The sequence below is a fragment of the Oryzias latipes genome, chromosome 6, assembly GCF_002234675.1.
Source record: "Oryzias latipes chromosome 6, ASM223467v1".
NCBI classification, from domain to species: Eukaryota; Metazoa; Chordata; class Actinopteri; order Beloniformes; family Adrianichthyidae; genus Oryzias; species Oryzias latipes.
The window spans coordinates 31,203,566-31,228,017 of NC_019864.2; the positions used below are offsets into that span (position 1 = coordinate 31,203,566).

Consider the following 24,452-nt stretch of genomic DNA (forward strand, 5'->3'; position numbering starts at 1 on the left):
CTCCACTGCCGAGTTATCAGAGAGATGGACGGTACGAGCGCCCCGACACCAGGACCAGAACCTCAAGTCTTCATGGACACGAGTCATGACTAGGCCTGCACAATAAATCGTTAGCGCCATTTAAAGCTGTGCAGCACGCACATCGCAAAAGACGGCAGAAATTACGATAAATGGCTCCCTTTAATGTGCTTAAACAATCTTATACCATGGTCCGGTTGAATACTCGATTCTGATTGGCTGCTGGGTATGCGTTAAAACCTGATAACCGCACGGTGAAAAAAGAAGTTCCGGTCGGCTAGCTTAAATGATTTGTATCACTGCGCCAGCTTCTGTAAAACAACCTTTTGCTTCATCATCGGGGCAAAAACAAGCGGTAAGCGATTAACTTTCCCTCTGAATTGATGCTTTATTCAACCCATCGGGACGATCAGCATATATATATCGCCGAATCTTAACTGCAGCGGTGGTGCTGCGCGACGCGGACTATATGTTACGTGATGCGGCGCATCGCGCCGCATCACGTAACATATAGTACGCTGTTTATGAGAAAAGTGATACAAATCGAAAAAAAAAACAAGAATTAAGGACTAAAACCTGGTTAATATGTATTGCTTTTGTAAGTGACCATGGTATAAGCGGGTTAATGGCCTTAACCGCGGCTTCCACGGCGTGCGTTAAAAAGTAGTAACCGCACACTTCGAAGGCCATTAACCCTTACTTATGGCAGCTTGAAGTATTTACCCAATCAAATAAATGCATGTATGCATCTGACCAATCAGACGGAGGCCTTTTCTGTTAGATGCTCGCCTCCTATGTAGACGAGGCTCATTTGGAGAATAACTTATGTTGACTGATTTCATCAGTTGCAGTGAAATGGAATTTATGTTTTTGGTTGTTTGGTTATTTGTTTGTGTATCGCAAGTGATACAGTCATCGCAACATTGATCACCAACATCACAAATCGCAAGTTTTCCTCATGACATGCAGCCCTAGTAATGACCCGCGGGGGGTCTCAACCCCCAATAAGCATCTGACGAGTCGTTTTCACCCCTAACAAACATCTGACGAGTCGTTTTCACCCCTAACAAACATCTGACGAGTCGTTTTCACCTCCAATAAGCATCTGACGAGTCGTCTCCACCCCTAACAAACATCTGACGAGTCGTTTTCACCCCTAACAAACATCTGACGAGTCGTTTTCACCCCTAACAAACATCTGACGAGTCGTCTCCACCCCTAACAAACATCTGACGAGTCGTTTTCACCCCTAACAAACATCTGACGAGTCGTTTTCACCCCTAACAAACATCTGACGAGTCGTCTCCACCCCTAACAAACATCTGACGAGTCGTTTTCACCCCCAATAAGCATCTGACGAGTCGTCTCCACCCCTAACAAACATCTGACGAGTCGTTTTCACCCCTAACAAACATCTGACGAGTCGTTTTCACCCCTAACAAACATCTGACGAGTCGTCTCCACCCCTAACAAACATCTGACGAGTCGTTTTCACCCCTAACAAACATCTGACGAGTCGTTTTCACCCCTAACAAACATCTGACGAGTCGTCTCCACCCCCAACAAACATCTGACGAGTCGTTTTCACCCCCATCAAACATCTGACGAGTCGTTTTCACCCCCATCAAACATCTGACGAGTCGTCTCCACCCCTAACAAACATCTGACGAGTCGTTTTCACCCCTAACAAACATCTGACGAGTCGTTTTCACCCCCAATAAGCATCTGACGAGTCGTCTCCACCCCCCAAAAAAACATCTGACTAGTCGTCTCCACCCCCAACAAACATCTGACGAGTCGTTTTCACCCCCAACAAACATCTGACGAGTCGTTTTCACCCCTAACAAACATCTGACGAGTCGTTTTCACCCCCAACAAACATCTGACGAGTCGTTTTCACCCCTAACAAACATCTGACGAGTCGTTTTCACCCCTAACAAACATCTGACGAGTCGTCTCCACCCCTAACAAACATCTGACGAGTCGTTTTCACCCCCAATAAGCATCTGACGAGTCGTCTCCACCCCCAACAAACATCTGACGAGTCGTTTTCACCCCCATCAAACATCTGACGAGTCGTTTTCACCCCCATCAAACATCTGACGAGTCGTCTCCACCCCTAACAAACATCTGACGAGTCGTTTTCACCCCTAACAAACATCTGACGAGTCGTCTCCACCCCCATCAAACATCTGACGAGTCGTTTTCACCCCCATCAAACATCTGACGAGTCGTCTCCACCCCTAACAAACATCTGACGAGTCGTTTTCACCCCTAACAAACATCTGACGAGTCGTTTTCACCCCTAACAAACATCTGACGAGTCGTTTTCACCCCCAATAAGCATCTGACGAGTCGTCTCCACCCCCAACAAACATCTGACGAGTCGTTTTCACCCCCATCAAACATCTGACGAGTCGTTTTCACCCCCATCAAACATCTGACGAGTCGTCTCCACCCCTAACAAACATCTGACGAGTCGTTTTCACCCCTAACAAACATCTGACGAGTCGTTTTCACCCCTAACAAACATCTGACGAGTCGTCTCCACCCCTAACAAACATCTGACGAGTCGTTTTCACCCCCAATAAGCATCTGACGAGTCGTCTCCACCCCCAACAAACATCTGACGAGTCGTTTTCACCCCCATCAAACATCTGACGAGTCGTTTTCACCCCCATCAAACATCTGACGAGTCGTCTCCACCCCCCAACAAACATCTGACGAGTCGTTTTCACCCCCAATAAGCATCTGACGAGTCGTCTCCACCCCCCAAAAAAACATCCTACTAGTCGTCTCCACCCTCAACAAAGGTCTGATGAGTCGTCACATCATGACTGCTGAACATGAAGATTGGACTCTAAAACAGAGGTGCAGATGCTCTCATTTACGCCATAAAGAAGGACACGTCCACCCTGACCACACCCACTTCCCTGCTTCTATGAGGGGAGAGAAATGACAGCAGGGAAATGTTTCTTCATCCTGTGATGTCCTTCGTCCTCCTCCTCTTCCTCAGTAGCTCCTTTTAAGAAACCTGTTTTCCAGTCATCTGCACATTTTCAGAGCCCCTCCCTCACAGCAGCCACAGTAACTCCCTCCTCCAGCAAATATTTTCCTAAATGAAGTTAGGGGGGGGGGGGTACTCTCAGTCTCAGAGGTGAACATTAGCTTGGAGTCTCTGTGGGAGTCAGGAGTGAAACCAGCAGTAATGAATTTCAGAACATCTTCTAGCCGCCGGCTCCTCGCAGGCCGAACGCCACAGGAAAGGGAGGAGCTTCTATGGAAACGTCCATCCCGGTTCAGAGGTCCGCTCCAGAATTACCCGTCTCAGAAGCAGAGCAGAAATGCCACAACCCCCCATGAGGAAAAACTGGCTTTGATGAGGAAGACCTTCATGGAGGTTCAGCGTCTTCATCAGCAGCTGGAGGCCATTTTCACAGAGGAAGAAACCAAAACGTGACGGTTTCCTTCCAGACGGACAAACCGAAGAGCAAAGTGGGCAGCAGAACTCCACAGAACCACTGTAAGCCCTGACCAGAACCTTTAAGCATCAGACGATCAGAAAAGTTCTGATCCACTCAGAGTTCTGTCTGCAAAAGCTTTTCCTGAGAATAACTCGACTTGATTCAAATCCGTGATTGAGTCACTGAGACTTGAGGATCCAGATGATGGAGTCTTCCTCTGACTGGGTTTCTATGGGGGAGGGGGGCAAATGGGGGGGGGGGGGTGATGATGAATGTTCAGGACCGAACATTTCTGGTTCTCTTTGGGTTTAAAGCACCATCAGGAAAAAGTTCAAATTAACACAAATCAAACAACAATAAGACCCCCCCCCCCCCCCCCCCCCTTAGTAGTTCTTCAACCCCCCCTCCCCCTCATGGTTTCCGGAAGGTCATCAAGTTCTCCAACGTCCGAGCAGAACTTCCTGTTCAGAACCGGAAGGTAAACAGCGTTTTTAGCCTAAAAGAACCGTCTTTTCTGACCCCCCCCCCGCAGAAAATGAAGGCTACGAGGAGCGGGGGGGTCGTAGGAATGAAAGAGCCCCCCCCGCCACGTCACATGCACGCGCGTCTCACCGGTTTAACGTGTAGGAGCCGTTCCGTTTGAACCTCATTCTGGACGACAGGACGCGGACGAAGAAATCCAGAGTGCCGGCGGTTCGAGTCCGAGACGGAGACGGACCGGGGGGTGGAGCAGCGCCGCTCTCCGCAGACCTCCGGCTCTGCTCCCCGGACCCCCTCCTCCCCCCTCTCCAAGGGGCAGGGTTACTGCCGGCGCCGGGATCAAAGCTAACGCGCGCGCTTCCGGTACAGACAGGTCACGTCAGGTGAGACGTCATATTAAAAAGATTCGGAAGAACGGAACCATCAGCCGGAGAACCGTCAGAGCAGTGGGGGCCATCGGGGGGGGGGGGGGGGGGGGGGCTCTCTCACAATTGGTTAGTCCGACCAAAGGCTGCAGTTCTCCAATTGACCACTGGGGGCAGACTCCCCACTGACTGAGTCTGTCCTCTGGCTTCAGGTAAATCTGACGCCCCTGACGCTGGACGGGTGGGGGCTAGGGTCACCACAGAGAAGCTTCCAGCAGATCTAAACCCCACCGCAACACAAAGTTCAATACTGAACTGAAGTGCACACACACGCACACCGACATACACACAAACACACAAAGCTACAGCACTACGTGTGTGAAAGAAGCCAAGTTTAGAGAAGCTAAAACCACATGTGCCAGGTTTTCCTTTCCAGTACATACAGAGGCACCACTGACTGGGGCCGATCCAAGAGGTGTAGCATGAAAAGACTCCTACATCCATGCAGGCTGAGAGCCGCCAAGAGGCCGTCAATCTGTCTGCGCACGTATGCCCATGACGAACGCCCAGAGGCCGGGAGACCCCACCCCTGAAGCCCCCCGAGAGGCCTCTGCCATCCCATAAACCTCACTTGTTCTATTGCTGTAGTGCCACGTGAAAATTCAAGATGTCAGCTTTTTTATTGATGGTCACTCTTTCTAATATCAAAAACACTTTTTCTGCAATAAAATAGTAGATTTCTGTCCCACATTGTTGACCTTGGTGTCTAATCATACATTTGGACCATGCAGAAGCTGCATTTAGAAGCTTCCTGGTACCATATCCCAGAAATAATCTGCCAACTCGAGGGGTCAGCTAAAACCTGTGTATGTGGCATCACTGGTGGGGGTGTGGGGGTAGAGGTAGTACCTTTGTTTAGGCAGTCAGCCACATCCTCTATGGACTCTAGCACTGGTCCTCACTTCTCTCACCTATGGCTGCATGTGCAAAGCAGAAGCGCGTCGTGGTACACCATATCTAATAAATGTTTTGCTATAGGGTTGTGTTTTTACTATATTTTTTCACTTTTTTGTCAAAATCGTATTACAAAAAGCCCTTAAAAAGCTATTCATTGAACTTCCCTTTAATCCAAATTTCAGGATTTGATTCCAAAATCATCCAAATCGGCCCAGGGAGTAACAATCCTGTAGCAATATACGCGTAGAAATCACAGCCATCTTGGAAAATGGCGGCCATTTTTAAATTTTAGGTGGTCCCAATGGTGCCAGTTTGGAGCTCGTTTCCACACTTCAAAGATTGTTGCAGTTATCTGACGTCCGAGAGACGACTCATCCAAGCCATTAGTCTGATTACATAAATGAGTAGTCAGATTACCAACAAGTAAGCAAGACGATCTCTAAAGCACATGTCAAACTTAAGGCCCAGGGGCCAAATGTGGCCCTCCATGTCATTTTATGTGGCCCGCGAGAGCATTAAAGTTTTTAATTTCTTAAAATAATAATTGGTGTGTATTTATTCATATCTAGGGGGAATCAGACTTGAAATATGGGATTGGGCAACTATACATTAGGACTGAAACACTGTCCATATGACCTAACCTGACAGAATCAAATGTAAAAGGATTTATGCTAAAGTAACAAACAAACATATGTTTCTATGCAGCTGGAATCGTCACTTTAAAAAGTTATAGTAAATAAATAATGAGTTATTTAACATTAAGGAGTAGTTACATGTATTTTTCATTACGTTTAGTTACATGTATAAGTTATATCTGGCCCCTTGAGGACAGACACTATGCTGATGTGGCCCTCAGTGAAAATGAGTTTGACCCCCCTGGTCTAAAGCAGCAAAAGCAGCATTTAAGTCAATCTTTACTCGGTTTGAACCACTGAAGTGAGTTGCTGCAGTTCAAAGACTGGCACACTTCAACTGACAGCAATAGAACAGTGGCGCCACCTGCTGGTCTGCAGGGATAATGCAGACCAGCAGGTGGCGCTACAGTTGGTGTGAGGGGTCAGTGGAAGCCGACAGGTAAAGGTGTGCAGCACCGCTGTGGCTGACCGCTCTGCACTGCTATGAAGCCCGTCTGATTCCTGTCGACACCGATGAGTTGAGGCGGTGAAGATCCTCCTTCATCCAGGATGCTTCCATAGCAGAAGCAGCTTGAAAGTCCCACTCTGATCATAGGACAGTTTCTGTGGGGCGGCAGGAGGTCATCAGAATTCCCCCCTGAGTTGTGGGGGGGTGGGACGGGTGGCGTAGAGAAAGCCCGCCCCCATTTGACATCACATCATCTGTTTACACTCTCCTGGTAGCTTAAAAAAGTACAAGTACCTGGGCGTTCACATCAACAATAAACTGGACTGGTCAGACGACACAAAGGTCCTGCACAAGAAGGGCCAGAGTCGCCTCCACCTCCTGAGGAGACTGAGGTCCTTTGGTGTCTGTAGGCCACTACTCAAGACCTTCTATGAGACCGTCGTTGCATCAGCAACTTTCTATGCTGTGGTCTGCTGGACCACAAAAGAAGCTGGACAAGCTGGTCAGCCAGCTCTGTCCTGGGCTGTCCCATAGACCCGGTGGACTCTGTAGGTGAGAGGAGGATGCTGACCAAGCTGTCCAGCATCCGGAACAACCCCTCCCACCCCCTGTATGCGACGGTGAGGACCATGAGTAGCTCGTTCAGCCAGAGACTGCTGCCCCCCCAGTGCAAAAAAGAGCGTTCCCGGAGGTCCTTCATCCCAACAGCAGTCAGACTATTCAACAACACAGTCTAGGACTGTAGAAAACCACTGCTGCTATTTATTGCCTCATTTAATCCGTTATTTATGACCTGTACTTTTACTTCCACCTTGTATTATTATTATTTTTATTCTTACTCATTGCTGCTTTGTTTTTCGTACTTTTGCAACTTTTCTTGTTTTTGGCTGCCTAATTTCCCTCAGGGGATCAATAAAGTCCTATCTTATCTCATCTTATCTTATCTTATCTTATCTAAAAAGACCATTTTTGATTAGAGTGGGTTTTAAAAAAAGATCAAGGTGAAACATCTGCAACTTCCAGAAGTCCAGAGGACTTTTCAAAGCTTTTACTGAGACTGAAAAACAACCAGAACATTTCAAGTCTTTGTCGGTTTCTAAGAATCTAATCTTACTTTTCTACTTAAAGGTCTAAACAGCTTCACCGTCACACTCACCCACGCTGATGGAGGCAGAGCTGCCACACATGGCGCCAACCCATAACCATGAATACCATCAGGAGATTCAGTGTCTTCCTCAAGGACACTCCAAAACACGAGAAGGCAAAGTGGGAATCAAACCTGTGACATCCCAAACATAGGCTGACCACTTTTACACAGCCTGATTGGTGGGGACTCTACATGATCTGCATCTAAAGCAGGCTGTTTAAACACAGAGGAGAATTAGAGCAGAAAGTTTAGTGATAAAATAAAAACTGCGTACATGTTTGAATGGAGGCTGCAGTCCATCGGATGGATTCTGGTTCTGTAGCATTCTGATGTGGTCATGTGACCCAGAGCCCGGTACAAGCTGGGAAGACCCAGAGGCGCGATTACGCAACACGGAGATCTGATTTCATGGCCACTGGATCCCTCACTCTCACTCCTGACCTCTCCTTTGCTTTCTGTCTTCTCTGCAGATTTATTCCTCCTCTGAAGCCGCTGGCGGCTGAGCGGGTGAGGAAAGGCCAGGCGTGACCGCGGGGGCCGTAACCGCTCACCAAAACACGCAGATGCACAAAAACCCAGACTGTCACACAGAAGGACTTCTTGGAGTCAAACCAGTGGCGTCGCGTTGAGGCTCTAAAGCTGCAGAAAAGCCTGCTGAGCGGGTTGAACCTGATCAGGGGAGAAGGTCCAGAGGATCTGCAGATGAAGGGATGCAGACTCCATCAGGGACGGACGCTCACAACCACAGCGTTTGCAGCCTCCCCATCCCTCCGTTTGTCCAGGATTTGCATCCTGATGGATTTGTTTTCCTGTCTCCCTTCAGTTCAGGACTTGAAACCACACAAACGGAAAACAGCAGAACTGCAGGTAGAAGCGTTTTGGGTGTTGAGTCCAAATCTTGGATCACTAGTTAGGAAACTACAGATTCAAAAATATCCCACTGCAGGGAGCTCCTGCTGCAGAAACTGCACCTCTGCCTGTCTTTATATATGTGCAAAACAGCGAGTCCCTGTTGGTTCTTAATACCACTTTTCCTTAAAGTTGACATTTTACAGCTTTGCACTGAAATACAAACTTTCATCCAAATGTCATCCGCCTCCATCTAACCTTCTCCTCTGCATCCTCCACCCTCACGTCCTCCTTCATCCATGAACCTTTCCTGTAGCTCCAATCTTCATCATCGTCATCCCTCTTCCTCCTCCCAACGTCTCCTTCTGCATGGATCTCCTGAACATCTAGGATCCCATCCTCTGATGGATTCATTCCTGACCCATCCTGCTCCCACAGAGATCCTTCCTGTCTCTGAACCAACAACACGGCTGCTCTCACCGCCGTCTGCTCCACCTTTCCCGGGGTTCTTGCTGTTCACAGAGGCGACCGCCGTCTCTCCAGGAGCCGCAGAAGACGTCCTCCTCAGAGAGGAGGAGCGCTGTGAGAGGACAGTCTCACCTTTGAATTCTTCCACATGTTCACACCAGAGAAACAGAAAACATGCTGCACAACAGGAAGCTCCAACTAGTTAGCCGTCCCTTCAAAACAAGAGCGTCTCTAGAGACCGTGGCACACAGCAGCATGAAGAAGAAGAAGACCCGCCCCCCCAGACCCCCCCTTCCTTTTCTGCAGGGACGCATGAACTCAGCAGTCCAAACCCGTGGACTTCTGTTCTTCTGACAGGAAACGCTCCCTCTGCCTTCCCCTTACAGATGAGACGTGCAGGAAGGTCGGGAACGGGAACGCTCAGGAACCCCGACGGCCCGCCCCGATCCGGACACTCCTCTGCTTCAGTCCACCTCGAAACAGGAAGTTCACAGCGCTCAACGCGTCTGCAGGAACGCCATCATTTAATGAGCTTCTCATCTGGGCTCCAGCACAACAAATGCATGGGGGGGGGGGGGTCAAAAGAGAACAATGCCAGAAATTGCTAACGGGTTGCATGATGGGAAGTGATAAGAACATTATTTTATCCTGTACAAACACCATCCTTACAGAACTTTGCTGTTGTTGGAGTAAACCTTGTTTGTTGGAATAAACCCATCATTTGTGGAAATATTCAAAAAAGGATTTTAAAAATCCAGACAGAGATTTAACAAAGAAACAAATCAGAACCAAAAGCAACAGTTAGGGTCCAAATAAACGACTTCAATCCAACCAAGCCCCAACAGTAGCAGACCAGCAGCAGGAGAATCAACAAAAGATGCCCCCCCCCCGTAACCACCATGCAGATCTCCTCTGTTGGATGAGAATGATGACATCACTCTTTAACTGCTGTTGTAATTACAGCAAACGACGACGATGAAGGGAAGCAGAACTTCCAGGAGTCTTCTTCTCTGCAGACCAGCAGAAGTCCAAACGTCACGTCAGAACCTTCAGCCTTCTGTCCACAGCCGCCGCCACAGGAAGTTCTGTGTTAGAAAGGTCACGAGCACATCCTTCCCTCCACCTTCACACTGCTGATTGTTTCTGTTTCCTTCACCCAACTACAGAAACCCAAAGGAGGTGCTCCGCTCCACCGTGAAGCACTGACGTTTGCCTGAAGCTGACATGAACAGAACCAGAACCAGCAGGAGGACCTCAGAACCACTGAGCGATGGCATGAGGGATGAAATGAAGGCGTGTAGAGGACAGTTCTCCTCTATCCAGGTTGATTCCATCCCAACAGTCGGTAAAAGCAGCGAACTGGTTGAATTTCTCAGCTCCGTTCCTCTGTTCTGGTCTGAGAGCGGATTCTAGACGTGGCCCCTCCGTCTACAGGTCAGGAGAGTAATAGGCTCACAAAAAGCCAACTAGAAACCACTCAGACCTTTGGTGAGCCTATTACTCTCCTGACCTGGAGACTGAGGGGTGACTTCTTCACCATCTTCTTCCTCAGAGTTGCGTTCTCCATGCTGAGGTCTCCAGGACGGTCCTGAAACGCCTCCCTCAGCTGTTTTCAAACGGCGTCGGGTCAACGCCTTCAGCGTTTCTGCAGCGAGAGCGGAAACCTGGTGCTGATCGCAGACGCTGCTGCTCCTCGTTTTTCAGGAGTCGCCTTGCTGCCAAACCTGAAGTTGAACGTCTGAACTATGAAAGCCCGGCCTTTTGGGTCTGAAAGACCTTCTGAGAGGAAGCAGCTCCGTGGAGGATGTCAGGAAGGACAGCTGAGGAGTAGAGGACTCCGCCCCTGTCAGGGATGGAGAGACCTGCTGCTGTTCACAGGACAAAATCAAGCTGGTCTATAATGATAGGCTCATTGCCAACAAATCCATAGTTGCCCCAAAGATCCTCAACGATTGCCCCAACGATGCTGGAACTACGGTGAAAAATAAAAAAGAACAAAGAAGGTCTTTCAATGTAAAAAGACTCCATGATGGTGGTTGAGCAGACGACAGGAAGCTCAAAGCAGCTCATGAATAAACCAGATCATCCATGTGGCGAGAATCTGAAGTGAGGCGTCGGTAACAGCTGTGCGGTGCTGCGACACGGGTCAGAACCCCAGCAACAATGCAGCTCTGCATGAATTATTGCTGGTGTTGATCACTGATCAATATTCTGCTCTCACGCTGTAACAAAGGAACCAAAGGTCAGAGTCAGCGTGACGACAGCGGCGCTCCGCTTCACTTCTGGAGCAGGTGACTGCCTGAAGATGATGTGAGCTCATCTGCCAGCGGCACCAGGCTGAGGGGGGGCAGCGGAAGCAGCCGCCTCGGTCTGCAGCAAAGCCACTTTCCTCCAACGCAGGCCGGAGAGCAGCACTTCCAATCTCACATCACAAGGACGAGATCCCCAAAGTAGACGCTCAAAAGCCGGATCCTTTTCAAACTGAGGCGCGTTGTTGTTCAGTTTCTGTGGCTCAGAAATGTTCCATTCAGAGATCCGGTGATGGTTCCGCTCGTCTGAAATGGCTTTTTCTACTGTGTGATGGCAGCACATCCTGCCACACCCACAAACAAAATGGCGGTAACCTCCCCCCAGCATTGCACACTTTCTTTTTTTAATTATTATTTCAGATTCTTCATTCTTTAATAAATGCACACATTTTTGAGTTAAAATATGCATTTATTATCAGTTTCCAATAATAATTTGTAGCTCATGTACATTTGTTTAGTTTACTTATTTTGGTTAAATTCATGTCACCTGTTTTTGAGTCGGCAGTTCTGAGGGTCCTACTGGTCCCTCCGGGTCTGACTGAGGTTCTGCTCCTGGAGCTGTGCTGGGAGGACCGGCAAAGGAGGAGCTCAAGTCTTCACAGCCTTTAAATACTCCAGTCAGACAATTGGGCAGGTACCATCTACAGCACATATGTCAAACTCGAGGCCCGGGGGCCAAATGTGGCCCTCCATGTCATTTTATGTGGCCCACGAGAGCATAAAAGTTTTTGATTTCTTAAAATAAAAAATAAAAATTGGTGTGTATTTATTCATATCTAGGGGGAATCTGACTTGAAATATGGGATTGGGCAACTATACATTATGACTCAAACACTGTCCATATGACCTAACCTGACAGAATCAAATTAAAAGGATTTATGCTAGAATAACAAGCAAACATATGTTTTCTACGCAACTGTAATTGTCACTTTCAAAAGTTATAATAAATAAATAAATTAGTTGTTTAACATTAAGGAGTAGTTACATGTATGTTTCATTACATTTAGTTACATGTATAAGTTATATCCGGCCCTTTGAGGACAGACACTATACTGATGTGGCCCCCAGTGAAAATGAGTTTGACCCCCCTGATCTACAGGAACCTCCCAGGGGAGAAACCAATGGACTTATTTAATGTTTATTTGCTTTGCATCTGTTGGTTATTCTTCATTTTGTTCAACTTTTGATGTTTTTGTCTTTTGTGTTTAGTCAGGTCTTTATAGTCTTTGTCCCCCCCATGTTTCTCAGGTGGTCTGATCAGCCACTATATTTGTTCCCCTGTTGTGTCTTTGGTGAGGTCAGTTTGTTTCGGTTACTTGGTCTGTTCAGTTGCTTAAGTTAAAGTTAAGTTTGTTGCCTGAGTTACTGATGTTTCTGTTGACCTCTTTAAGGGCCCAGTTTGTAAATCTTTTTAAATTTTTTTGAGAAAAATGAAAACTTTCATTTTTGATAAACTTCTGTTGTCCTCTTTGGCCGTTCGATCCTCAAATACTGGAATCTAAATGCAGTTTGAAGAAACGACAGACCTGAAGATGGAAACCAGGATTTGGCTCATTTCCAAAACAAGGGATGGATGAGCAGAAAACCCTGGTCAGAGGAAGGTCCTGGTGTGGGACGGAGGCTCTTCACAGCCTGGAGAAGCTTCTCCTCCACCAGAAGCTTCTTTCCAACAATCATCTCAGATGTCTGCAGACTCAGGAAAAACCCAACAACTTTGACGTCGACAGACAGAACAAGTAAATCTGGAACCTTCCTCACCTGAAACATCACATTACTGCTGACAAAGTTGGAGGCTGAGCGCCATCGGGTCAGGCAGTCAGGGGCCAGGCAACTGTGCCGCACCGGGTGACTGTGCCAAACCGGGTGACTGTGCCGCACCACGGTGAACGTGCCGCACCACGGCGAACGTGCCGCACCACGGCGAACGTGCCGCACCACGGCGAACGTGCCGCACCACGGCGAACGTGCCGCACCACGGCGAACGTGCCGCTCCACGGCGAACGTGCCGCACCACGGCGGACGTGCCGCACCACGGCGGACGTGCCGCACCACGGCGGACGTGCCGCACCACGGCGGACGTGCCGCACCACGGCGGACGTGCCGCACCACGGCGGACGTGCCGCACCACGGCGGACGTGCCGCACCACGGCGGACGTGCCGCACCACGGCGAACGTGCCGCACCACGGCGGACGTGCCGCACCACGGCGGACGTGCCGCACCACGGCGGACGTGCCGCACCACGGCGAACACGTGCCGCACCACGGCGAACGTGCCGCTCCACGGCGGACGTGCCGCACCACGGCGGACGTGCCGCACCACGGCGGACGTGCCGCACCACGGCGGACGTGCCGCACCACGGCGGACGTGCCGCACCACGGCGGACGTGCCGCACCACGGCGAACGTGCCGCACCACGGCGGACGTGCCGCACCACGGCGGACGTGCCGCACCACCGCGGACGTGCCGCACCACCGCGAACGTGCCAGGACCATGCCAAATCAAGGGCTGTGCCGCCACAGGTGACCATCAGGGTCTGTGCCGGATTGGGAGCCGTCCAGCAGCACGTCGCACTCTTGAGGGCTAAAGCGGCCTGCTCATTCCAGCGAACTGGATGGTCCTTCACCCCCCCACGATCCGACTGCTGCCCCAACCTGAAGGCGGACACATGCAGCCATTTAAATGAAAAGGGGAGTATTTTCTGTTCAAAATAACAAAGAAAACAGTCAGTCCACTCCAGGAACACGTTTGCAAACTGCCAGCACTTTTTCATGGCTGCTGTCCTTTTATCCCCTTCAGATCAAAGAGCTTCTCCTCCTCCATCTCCTAATCTGCCCACTTCTCTCCTCCTCCTTTCCCATCCCTCCCTCCTGTTAGCCCCCCTCCCTCAGCGGAGGAGCTGGTGACCAAAGGTCTGACTTCAGAATGATTACACGCTCCATTAACCCATTCTCTTAGTGATCCGAGCTGCTCATTTACAATGCTAGCAGTGCGGGCGCACGTACACGCACATGCGTGCGCACACACGCACGCACACACACACACACACACAGCGGCGGCGGTTCAGCAGAAGCTCCAAATGTTTCCAAATGGTCTAAAGTACTGAAGGAGAGAACAACAGGAGAGGTCAAAGGTCACGCCGTAATTCTGTTAGGAGTCACCTTATCTCCCTGCCAGGCCGTCTTAACATGAAGCAACACCCCAAAAAGGAGCCCCCACCCCTCCCAAACTGCCTCTATAGTGCCTCAGCCAGAGGAGCTGGTAATCAGCCAGCAGCAGCCAAACCATTTATGACTGATGACTTTCAGATATCTGATCCGACTTTGCTTCACGATAAGCTGAAGGCCTGAGCCCGCAGACAGCAGGCTGGCCGCTTACAGGAAACCACGCAGACGGCGGTTTACCATTTGCATAGCAAATCCACGGCTGCTTCTGCACAGACGTGAGCTACACCAAGACGCCCTTTCCTGTCACTAATGTCACAGGTTCACGCTCAGCGCGCGCTGATGACCTTGAGCTGCAGGTGCGGCGCTGCAGCAGGTGCACGCACCCGACACGGACCACCCGGCCAAACTCATGATGAGCTAAAAATAAAAGCGCAGCCTCACCTACTTCTGTTGGCTCCGGCGCAGATGAAGCCACCAAACACAGAGGCTGCTTTGGTTATTCAGGAGGAATGTCTAACATCAACCACAAATCAGATCCAGCCTGATTGGTGACACACAACCCCCCCCCCCCCCCCCACCCCCCCTGCCACTTTGATTGATGCAGGACAGAGGCTGAGACCCAACATCTGGCATCTTTGTGCAAAGAGCTCTGTGCCAACCGACACGCGTGTTGGCATGTGTGGTGACATGTGGCACTACTTCTGTTAGCATGGCGGACGCACACAAACGCACTTCCCAGTCTGACCACTAGGTGGCTGGTTACATAATAGGCTTTTTTTCAGCCTTTCCTTCATCATCAAGAGGCTTCAACCATTTTTGACTTCTGTGTCTATATCTTGGATATCTCTACAGACATTGTGGGTTTGCATTCATGGAAACGTTTTCTTTCGGGTTTGGTGAAGCCGGTATACTGTGTGTGTCTGTGTGTGAGGGGGGGGGGGGGGGGGTCACCTGACTTTGACCTTCAGATTCTGCACTACCAAAGTGAAGACTGACAGGGACAAAGCCCACGGACCGGTTTTCACTCCGCCCCCCTCAGCAGTGCTCCTAATGGCATTTGGGTGGGACAGGGACCCGTTTGTAGCTCTGCTTAGTTTACCTATTGGACAACCCACCTGCCAATCAGAACCACGCCCCTACATACACACAGTTGCCATGGATACCAGATGAGTGAAGTCTGCAACCAGCCTCTAGTGGTTTTTTTGAGGAACTACAGCTCTCCGGTTTGAATCATGTACAGGCAGAGGGGGCGTGGCTTGCTTAGTCAGGTGAATGACTTTTATATCTGTATGAGGATGCAGACTGGTAATCCAGACTGATCCGTTTGTGAACCTTTTGGTTAGTGAACATATTTGTTTTAATCACAGAACAACATCTGGTTTGATTTCACTGCAGGAAACACGCGGTTTCTGCGCATGTGCAGCGGGGGAGCTCTAGTCTCCACCTATGCAGAATTCCTGCAGTAAATGATCAGTTCTTCAGAATTATCAATCTGGTTCGGAAGCACAAATAATTGTTTTGGCCCACTACGGCTCCCCCCTGGGCAAAACGGGGCTGGGGTGGCGAAGGTTTACCCTCTTTCGGGTCTTCTGGACGTCCGACAAGCAGGATTCTGTTCCACGTGATGGAATCAGAACTTTGGGGGATGTTTTGTCCGTTTCCTCATTACAGTTGTGTTATTGAAATGTACCCAGAAGCCTTCACGCGTCTGCGCCTCCAGAACTTTGGTGCCGTGGCATGTTGGACCTGTCAGAGTTTGCTGTCAGGCGCCGGTTCGGAACCGGGACCTGTAACCACAAAGCTGCTAATGTTAGCCCGCTCCGCCGGTGCTGATCACGCCTGACATGAGCTCCGAATCCGGGGAGATGCTATCGCCTCCGCCGCGTCTCAGGTTAGAGGAGGCCGAAAAGCGGCGGAGGCGCCGCGGAGCAGCACCTGCCGCCGGTCATGTCGTCCTGATTCCGCTTAATCGCTGCGGGACGAGGCGCTCCCCCGCGCCGCTACCCGGCTGGCCCCCGGAGCGATGCTAAGCTAGCATCTGCTGCCCGCGAAGACAGGCTGTTTCCGGGGGAGCTGGCGGTTGTTCCGCGGGCCGCCGAGGGGTCACCGACCGAAACACAAAGACCCGTTAGCGTCTGCACTCACCCCATCAACCAGTCCATGTTGCTGCTCGGAGCTAGCGGGGCTAACGTTAGCTGGCAGGGGATAAATCCACCAGGAGCTGGAGGCTACCCCCTCGCTGTTCCGGACACCACCCTCGCTGGTCGCCTGGCCCCCGACTCCGGTCGGTCTCTCCCGGGGCCCGTGTCTCCTCTCGCGGTCGGATCCCCCGGCTCCTCACAAACGTCGCTTAACTTGGAGCGACTGTCCTTGTTTTGATGCCCGGCTAGCTCGGCTCATGGGGCGGCAGCGGGACGTTGGCCAGCTGGAGCCCGGAGTGACTTTGGAGGCGGGCGGAGGTGAGCCGTTCAGCGGCGGAGGCCGGTGGAGCGGGCGGCTAGAGTGCTGCTAAAGCCGGTAACTCCCCCGTCACGCAGTCCGGTGTGTCCGCCTGTCTGGAGCTCAGTGAGCCGCTGATGTCTGAGCCAAATCTGCAGTCAGAGTCCGGAAGTAAACAGACCCGACGACCGCCCCTCCCGCGCGCGAGCCGCAGGAGCGCAGCATGCTGGGATATGTAGTTTAATACTGCAACGAAGCGCCGGAAAGAAAGAGAGAAAAACGTCCTCACCTTAACCCAAACACAATTATTAAAGTCCCACTCTGATCAGCGTTTGATTGATTCTAAAAGCCATATTTCCAGAGGTCTTTTAGTTACAGTGATGCCGTTTTTAGCCAAAAATCCTGAAACTGCTGTAGTTTACTAGGACATAGTTTCTGTAGAGCGGCAGGAGTTCATCAGAAATTCACCTCTTGAGATGTGGACCTAACCCCAACCCCCCTCCTACATACTGAGAACTCTCTGTTTACATGCTGTCATGCTTGCTAAATCCCCTCCCACACAAAAATGGCAGCAATATCTGAGCTATCCAGAGTTTGGATCCAGATTCCAGCTCAGACGAGTACGACAGAGTTTTAGGGCCAGTTCACAATAAGTTTGTTTTTTTAATTATGACTCTTAAGTGACACATTTCCGAGACAAAAAGTCATGACTCTTAAATTATGAGATTTTAAGTAGTACATTTATGAGAAAAATCTTGTAAATTTATGAGAAAAAAGTCAAAGATTGACAAGGAAAAACACCCAAGTTTTCTGTTAATCGGAGCCGTGCTCAAAAATGAAATGTGTGGAGGCTTTTGTGAAGCTTTGTTTCCGGATAGGTTTATAAAAAACAAAGAGATTCTGAACCTTTAGGCGATTTAAATTCCAGATTATTTTCAGTGTATTCGTCTTTCCGGGGTCTGGTGTCGGTAAAGCGGAGTTTCATCTGTAAAATAAGGAGCTCAGAGACACGTTTGGGTGTAGAGGACCACTACTTTATTCTGCCCTGTTCATTCACACCCAGAAGTCCATTTGTCTCATGACGTCATGAACCTGTCATGCACAGAACACCAAAGCTGAAGGTAAACAGTGTTCCATACGCCCCCTCCTCCACATAAAACGTCCCATTTCAGCATAAAACAACAAAGATGAATGAAAGTAGTCTGTTATATTAGCATTAGAATGATGAAAATGCCAGAAAGTGCTGCTCCTCCTCAGACAGAAGCATCACACAAACGTAGAGACCTGGGGCCTCATTTATAAAACTTTGCGTAGGATTTGCGTCAGAAGTGGCGTACGGATGAAACATAGGATGTGCGTACGCACAGAAATATTCGGATTTATTAAACCGTGCGCACGCACATCCTACGCATCTTTCCCTTTATAAATCACAACCGATTCTAAATGCAGCGCAGCTTTTTGCGGCTACATGACACGCCCATAGTTGCCCATAAATAGTCCGTGAAACGCCCACAAATTAATATTCATGGCTTGCTAAATCATGGCACACACAGAGAGGAAATCAAAAAAACGTAACTTCACTCAATGTGAAGTAGAAGTTATCGTTGGCGAGGTGGAAAAGAGGAGAAAAGTGTTGTTTGGAGGGCACAGTGTGGGCATTACTAATGCCAAAAAGGCACGTGAGCGGCAAACGGTGGCAGACGCCGTAAATGCTGTAGCCTCACAACCTCGGACCGTGGCCGAAATAAAAAAGAAATGAAAGAAATGATCGGACATCAAAGTCGAGGCAAAAAAACGTCTAGCGCTGCATCGGCAGAGTGTGTCCGCCGGGTGGGGGGGGGGGGGGGGGGGGGGGGGCGGAGCTGACCCCTCTTGGTGAGAAACTGGCCGCTATTATTGGGGAATCCCTATTAAGTCCCCCTTATCGGCGTCCCCTCCGCCTCAGTCACCTGACTGAGACGGAGGAGGACGCCGACGCGCCAGGGTCAGGGTGACACAGGTAAGAGAAATAATTCAAATGAATGCAGTCAAGTCACATGTATGCGGGCTACACAATTACAGATTATTAATATAGAAAAAATTTATTTTAGTTGCTGGGTGTTCCAGCGGGGCCAGTGGTTACAATGCTGCAGCTGAGCAGCCGTCTGGCCCCAGCGTCTCCACGGCACGCGGCTCTCAACCCTCCAGCAGTGGACGTTTCCTCACCGATGCAGTCCTTGAAATGCAGAGGGAAGTCAGTAGTTCAATCAGAGAGGTGGCCAAGGAGTTGGGCGAAATCAAGATCGCCCTGACTGAAATAAACTGCACGATGAGGGAATTCTTAAATAAATAATATTTTCCACACCTCTTTTTCTTTATAAGCGACGCATCACTTCCAAACGCTGGCGCACAGCAGCAGCGTTTGGAAGTGATGCGTGGGGATGGGGTTCAGGGTCGGGGCCAACACAGCAATCAGCGCCAGGGGGTAGAGGCACGTTTTTAAGCTGTGCCACATTGTGTAGCACAGCACATGCCAGCACGATTTGGCACACACTGTCACTTTCACGTGTTTCTTCCATCTGCCGACGGTGTCGCCGTTTCTCATTTCACCCGTTTTTGTGCGTACGCCTGGGTCAGAGCGTGGAGGACCGCACATTTTCCCGTCAAGTTTGCTTTTTATAAATCTCAACTATTGCGTAGAGAGTAGCGTACGCCTTCTTTTGTGCGTACGCAACGTTTATAAATGAGGCCCCAGGTCTTTAATGGAGGGAGAAAGGATGAAGGTGGACATCTGCAGGGACACCGACGTCTTCATCAACGGCTGCAGAGATCCTGCAAACCACCCATCAATGAATAAAACATTAATAAATCATAAATTAATGAGTTTCCAAACATTTGGAACGTTACCACTAAACATTCAGCTGACCTGTTCCATTGAGTTTAGTCGTCTCTCTGCTGCTGGGCGGCGTTCACCTGCTGCTCTGATGCTCACTTCCACTTTAATCTCGTAAAATTACAAGTTTTTTACTCAGAAATTTACGACTTTAAATCTCTAAATTTTACTTTTTTTTTGTGGTGTCCCTAAAACTCAGTGGTAGACGATGAAAACAAAGCTGTTTGTGGATCTATTTGTCTGCAGGTGGACTGATGGGGGCGGAGCAGGGAGCCTGTGGCCCCGCCCAGCGTATTTTCTGTCACTAAAACAACTTTTTTCAAACTGCATTTTTCCATCTGTTCTTGATTTACAACAATTAAAAAACGAAACACTCAGACGGGCAGTTATATGGGCCTATATGTCCTCCATGTTAAAAATACCAAAACAGCAATTTTCATCAGAGTGGGTCTTTAAAGAAAAAAAAACACGTCTTGGATTAAATCTTTCCTTTTTTTGGCAACAGCTTCTGAAAAAATGTTTTAAACCAACCAAAAACAGGCTTCACACAAGGATTTGTGCGTTTAGGTAAAACACTTGAGCAAACATCGAGGCGTGAAAATGTTGATGTTTAGAAAAACTCAGATGGTTCCAACTGTTTCTGATGTGGAATGAAAGGACTGAGGAGCAGCCACAGCAAACATGCAGCTATGGAGGTTTTCAGGCTTCGCTGTGAGAAGAAAAGTCCCTGAAAAGATGATCACTGGCCAGCAGGTGTAGTTTTTATCATGACCTCAACAAAAAACCCCAAAAAGAAAACAAACCATCCGTCTTCATCAGCTGATGCTCAGCTGCTCTTTCTATAAACACAAACATTCTGTTAAGGACTTTTAAATTGAATTTTCAAACTAGAAAGAGCTGCATTTCCAGAAGAAAATGCAGGTTAAATGCTATGTTGCTGAATGATAATGAAACATAACCCTTCTGCTATCTTAGATGACCCCCCCCCCTTCCATTGAGGTGTTCTCCCCACCATGACAAAGGTGGATAAAGGTGGAAAGATTTCATGTAATCTATGGACACCAGTGAAGATCACAAATCATTGAAGAAAAAAGGTTCAGAGCACTGTCTAGTGGGTCTAGATGACCCACCTCCCAATGGTAAAGTGCCTAGGATAGAACAAGGATTACAGGGTAAAAATGAGCAAAAAAATAAATAAATAAAGAAAGAAATTATCAAAATTGACCATAAATCAAGTGAAAACAGCACAATAACAAAAAAAATATGTTTGTGAAAAATGCCAGAGTCGGGCATCGAACAGCTTCTGCACCAAGGATCCCAATGTGTTTCAATGGAGGCAAAAATCCTGGAATATCTTCATTTGAAGGACCAAAAGTCACAGCTTGAAAAAGCTGAAAGAGCTGAACATTTGAAGAGTTGCATGTTAAAATAGATGAAAAATTGTAGAAAGAGTTAAGCAGAAAAAAATGGTGGAAGATACTAGAATAAAGAAAGAGAAAGAGGAAAATAATGGTTACAAACTTTATAGCATTCATTGGTTCTCTCTGTCCAAAAAACACGCTTCATAGGTCAATTGGCAACTCTAAACTGTCCTTAGGTGTGAGTGTGAGAGTGAATGGGTGTGTGATTGTGGCCCTGCGACAGACTGGCGACCTGTCCAGGATGACCCCTGCCTTCGCCCTCCAGTGGCCGGGATAGGCTCCAGCAGCCCTGTGACCCTGAAAGGGAACAGACGGTAGAAAATGAATGAATGATGATCTGAATGAAACAGTCCAGACTTTCCTTCTTTTATTTCTGCGTTTACGTAACCCTTGTGCTATCCTAGGCACTTTAACATAGCACAAGGGTTAAACAGGGTGATGCCCCCCCCCAGAAGCCTTGATAACAGCAGGCAGAGCCACCTGATTGGCTCATGCCGATGCCGTGAAGGCCGCCAATCAAGTTAGCAGAGGGCGGGGCTATTGTCCCGGCTGACGTCGCTGTTTCAGTGTTCATGTAAATAATTGTCCACACGGGGGCGGTATTGCGTCGGTAAAGGAAGCTGTGAAAACGTGACCCCCCCAGCAAAGCCATGTTTTCATTTTACAAAAGAAATATTTAAAAATAACACATAAATTGTTTTCAGAAGACCACTTTCAGCAAACATAAGACCATCAGTGAACTGGATTCATCTTCTGGTTATTTATGCCTTCTCTGTATATTAGAAACATTTCGTGTAAAAACACATGAAGTGGATCCCGCTGAACCGCCTCCTTCAGGAACACGATCCTCTGTGTGACTTTAGAGAGGCTGTGGGTGCCAGAGAGGAGCTTCATGGGAAAATGAGCCGTGCTGCAGTCAGGTGAACGTCTGAGGCAGTCAAGGTCATTTCCTGAAATCCATCCACCAATCGATACTGATGCAGCCAGGGGTCGATATGGTCCCACTCCGTCCAGCCAGCAATGAATGAGAGAGGCATCACTTTCTGCTGCACTGTAGCAGCGTGTCCGGACCCCCCGCAGACACCCCCACTGCAGCACCTCACAGCTGTTTGCATGTCCAACTCCATTCCAACACGCAATCCACATCGAAAACAAACTGTTTTATATTTCAATGAATCCCAAGAAGAAGCTTCAGTGGCCTGGAGGAGTCCATGTTACAGCATGTCACATGACATGATGCTCCATTCTCCACTCTGCACCACTGACCCCTCCCCTGGGAGAGCTCAGGAAACCCCCCCCCCCCACATCCAACCTTGATGTGTCCAGCAGGGAGTCTTTGGTATGACTGTGGACTTGAACTCACGACCTCCCAGTGTCAGGGTGGACACTCTTCCACCAGGACATCACACTCTCAGTTCAGCCGTTATGTAATTACTGAAGATAAAATCTATTAAAAACCTCTTGACCTTCCATTCATTGTAGAGTCTTTTTTTCAGGAGGAAGATCTTTTTCACACCTGAACTGAGCTCTTCCATGAAAGATGAACCGTTCTGACTCTGCAGGAAGACGACGGTTTGGGCGAAGTCCCAGGATCGGCAGGTTTTCCGGAGAAAAGCAGGATTTTAGTCGGTGTTTTCAATAATCAAGAACATGTTTTTCAGTGTTTTTTCTTTTGTGTTGTTGTTGTGTTTGCACTTACATTTTGAGTTTCACAACCAGAACTTACATTTGATGTGAGTGACATCACAGAGCAAAGCAGCATCTTAGTGTCTCAGAGGTCACAAACACAACAAGGGGCTAAAAAACAGAAACACAGAAAAATGGGATTTTTATTCAATCTCAAAGCCCATTTTCAAACCTGTGAAAGCACAAACCATGTTTTCTAATACATTTTTCTTAGAGAAGAGGCTAGTTATAAGTCAGCAAACTGTAGTTCTGTGGAGCGATTAGAAGAAGGAAACAGCTCCACCTTCCTGTGTCTCTGAATCCAGACTGTAAAAGGCAGGTTGTGCATAAAAACAGCAAAAGTGTTTGTTTTTTCCCTCGAGTTATTAATGTGTCCCTGCTGAGAAGCATCTGAGGACGGCTGGTGCTGCAGTCAGCATCGACTCAGCAGGACACACAGACAGGAAGTCTGCAAGCAGAACCAAGGATTTCAGAATAAAACCAGAGCAGATCCAAAGCCACAAAGTGTGAGATGGTTTTTTCTTGGATCTTTTGAAGGTTGATGTAAAGAATGTCTATCAAAAGGTTAGAATAGAGGAAGTGAGAATCATTAGAGAGGTTCTGCTGTCTCAGTTCATCAGGGTCAGGCTTAGTTCTGACAAAAAATCGCAGAATGCGCACAACCACAAACCTTTTTCTGCCACAGAATAAAAGCATTCATGAGTGGATTCAGGAAATGCAGTTAAATCTGTTAGAATAGAAGAGTTTCTGTGGATTTAGAAACTCTTTCAAGATCTGGACCACCAGCACACTCAGGCTTTGGAAGACGTCCTGCAGAGAAAACAGTTTCTCTCAGACTTTAATCTTTATTTTCCTGCACAACCACTTCCAATCACAATGGAGCGCAGCAGCCAGCATTCGGCTGCTGCAGGGGATCAAACGCGCGGCGGTGCAGCAGATCTCACTGCACCCTCAGAGTCTGCACTACATCACCTCAATAAAGACATCTGCAGACATGTCAGTCACAGCCTGCTGCTTCACAGTTCATTCTATTTCCAGTGACGAAATCGCTGATGTCACCAGTGAAAGGCCGTCCGTCCACAATCTGCAAGTCTGACAGGAGAAGCGGGTTCTGCAGTCGGAGCAGAGCTGTCAGAAGATGTGATGCAGCAGCAGCAGCAGCAGCAGCAGCAGCAGCAGCAGCAGCAACAGCAGCAGCAACAGCAGCAGCAGCAGCAGCAGCAACAGCAGCAGCAGCAGCAGCAGCAGCAGCAGCTACAACAGCAGCAGCAGCAGCAGCAGCATCAGCTACAGCAGCAGCAGCAGCAACAGCAGCAGCAACAGCAGCAGCAGCAGCAGCAGCAGCAGCAGCTACAACAGCAGCAGCAGCAGCAGCAGCAGCAGCTACAGCAGCAGCAGCAGCAACAGCAGCAGCAACAGCAGCAGCAGCAGCAGCAGCAACAGCAGCAGCTACAGCAGCAGCAGCAGCAGCTACAGCAGCAGCAGCAGCAGCTACAGCAGCAGCAGCAGCAGCAGCAGCAGCTACAGCAGCAGCAGCAGCTACAGCAGCAGCAACAGCAGCAGCTACAGCAGCAGCAACAGCAGCAGCTACAGCAGCAGCAGCAGCAGCAGCAGCTACAGCAGCAGCAGCAGCTACAACAGCAGCAGCAGCAGCAGCAGCAGCTACAGCAGCAGCTACAGCAGCAGCAACAGCAGCAGCTACAGCAGCAGCAGCAGCAGCAGCAGCTACA

The 24,452-nt window shown here is 49.0% G+C and overlaps 1 protein-coding gene across 2 annotated transcripts in view; it reads right to left on the minus strand.

Moving 5' to 3' along the window:
* The window catches only part of mob2 (MOB kinase activator 2), a 33,789-nt gene extending 16,888 nt beyond the window's left edge, over positions 1-16,901 (minus strand). Inside the window, exon 1 of one of the 2 annotated variants that reach the window (XM_023956154.1) lies at positions 16,450-16,901. In XM_023956154.1, the coding sequence (XP_023811922.1) occupies positions 16,450-16,466 (17 nt within the window). In that variant the 5' untranslated portion in view covers positions 16,467-16,901. Of the gene's footprint in view, positions 1-4,094; positions 4,331-16,449 lie in introns of those variants that run through there. The other variant, XM_023956156.1, reaches the window with a different exon arrangement.
* Positions 16,902-24,452: the final 7,551 nt, after the last annotated feature.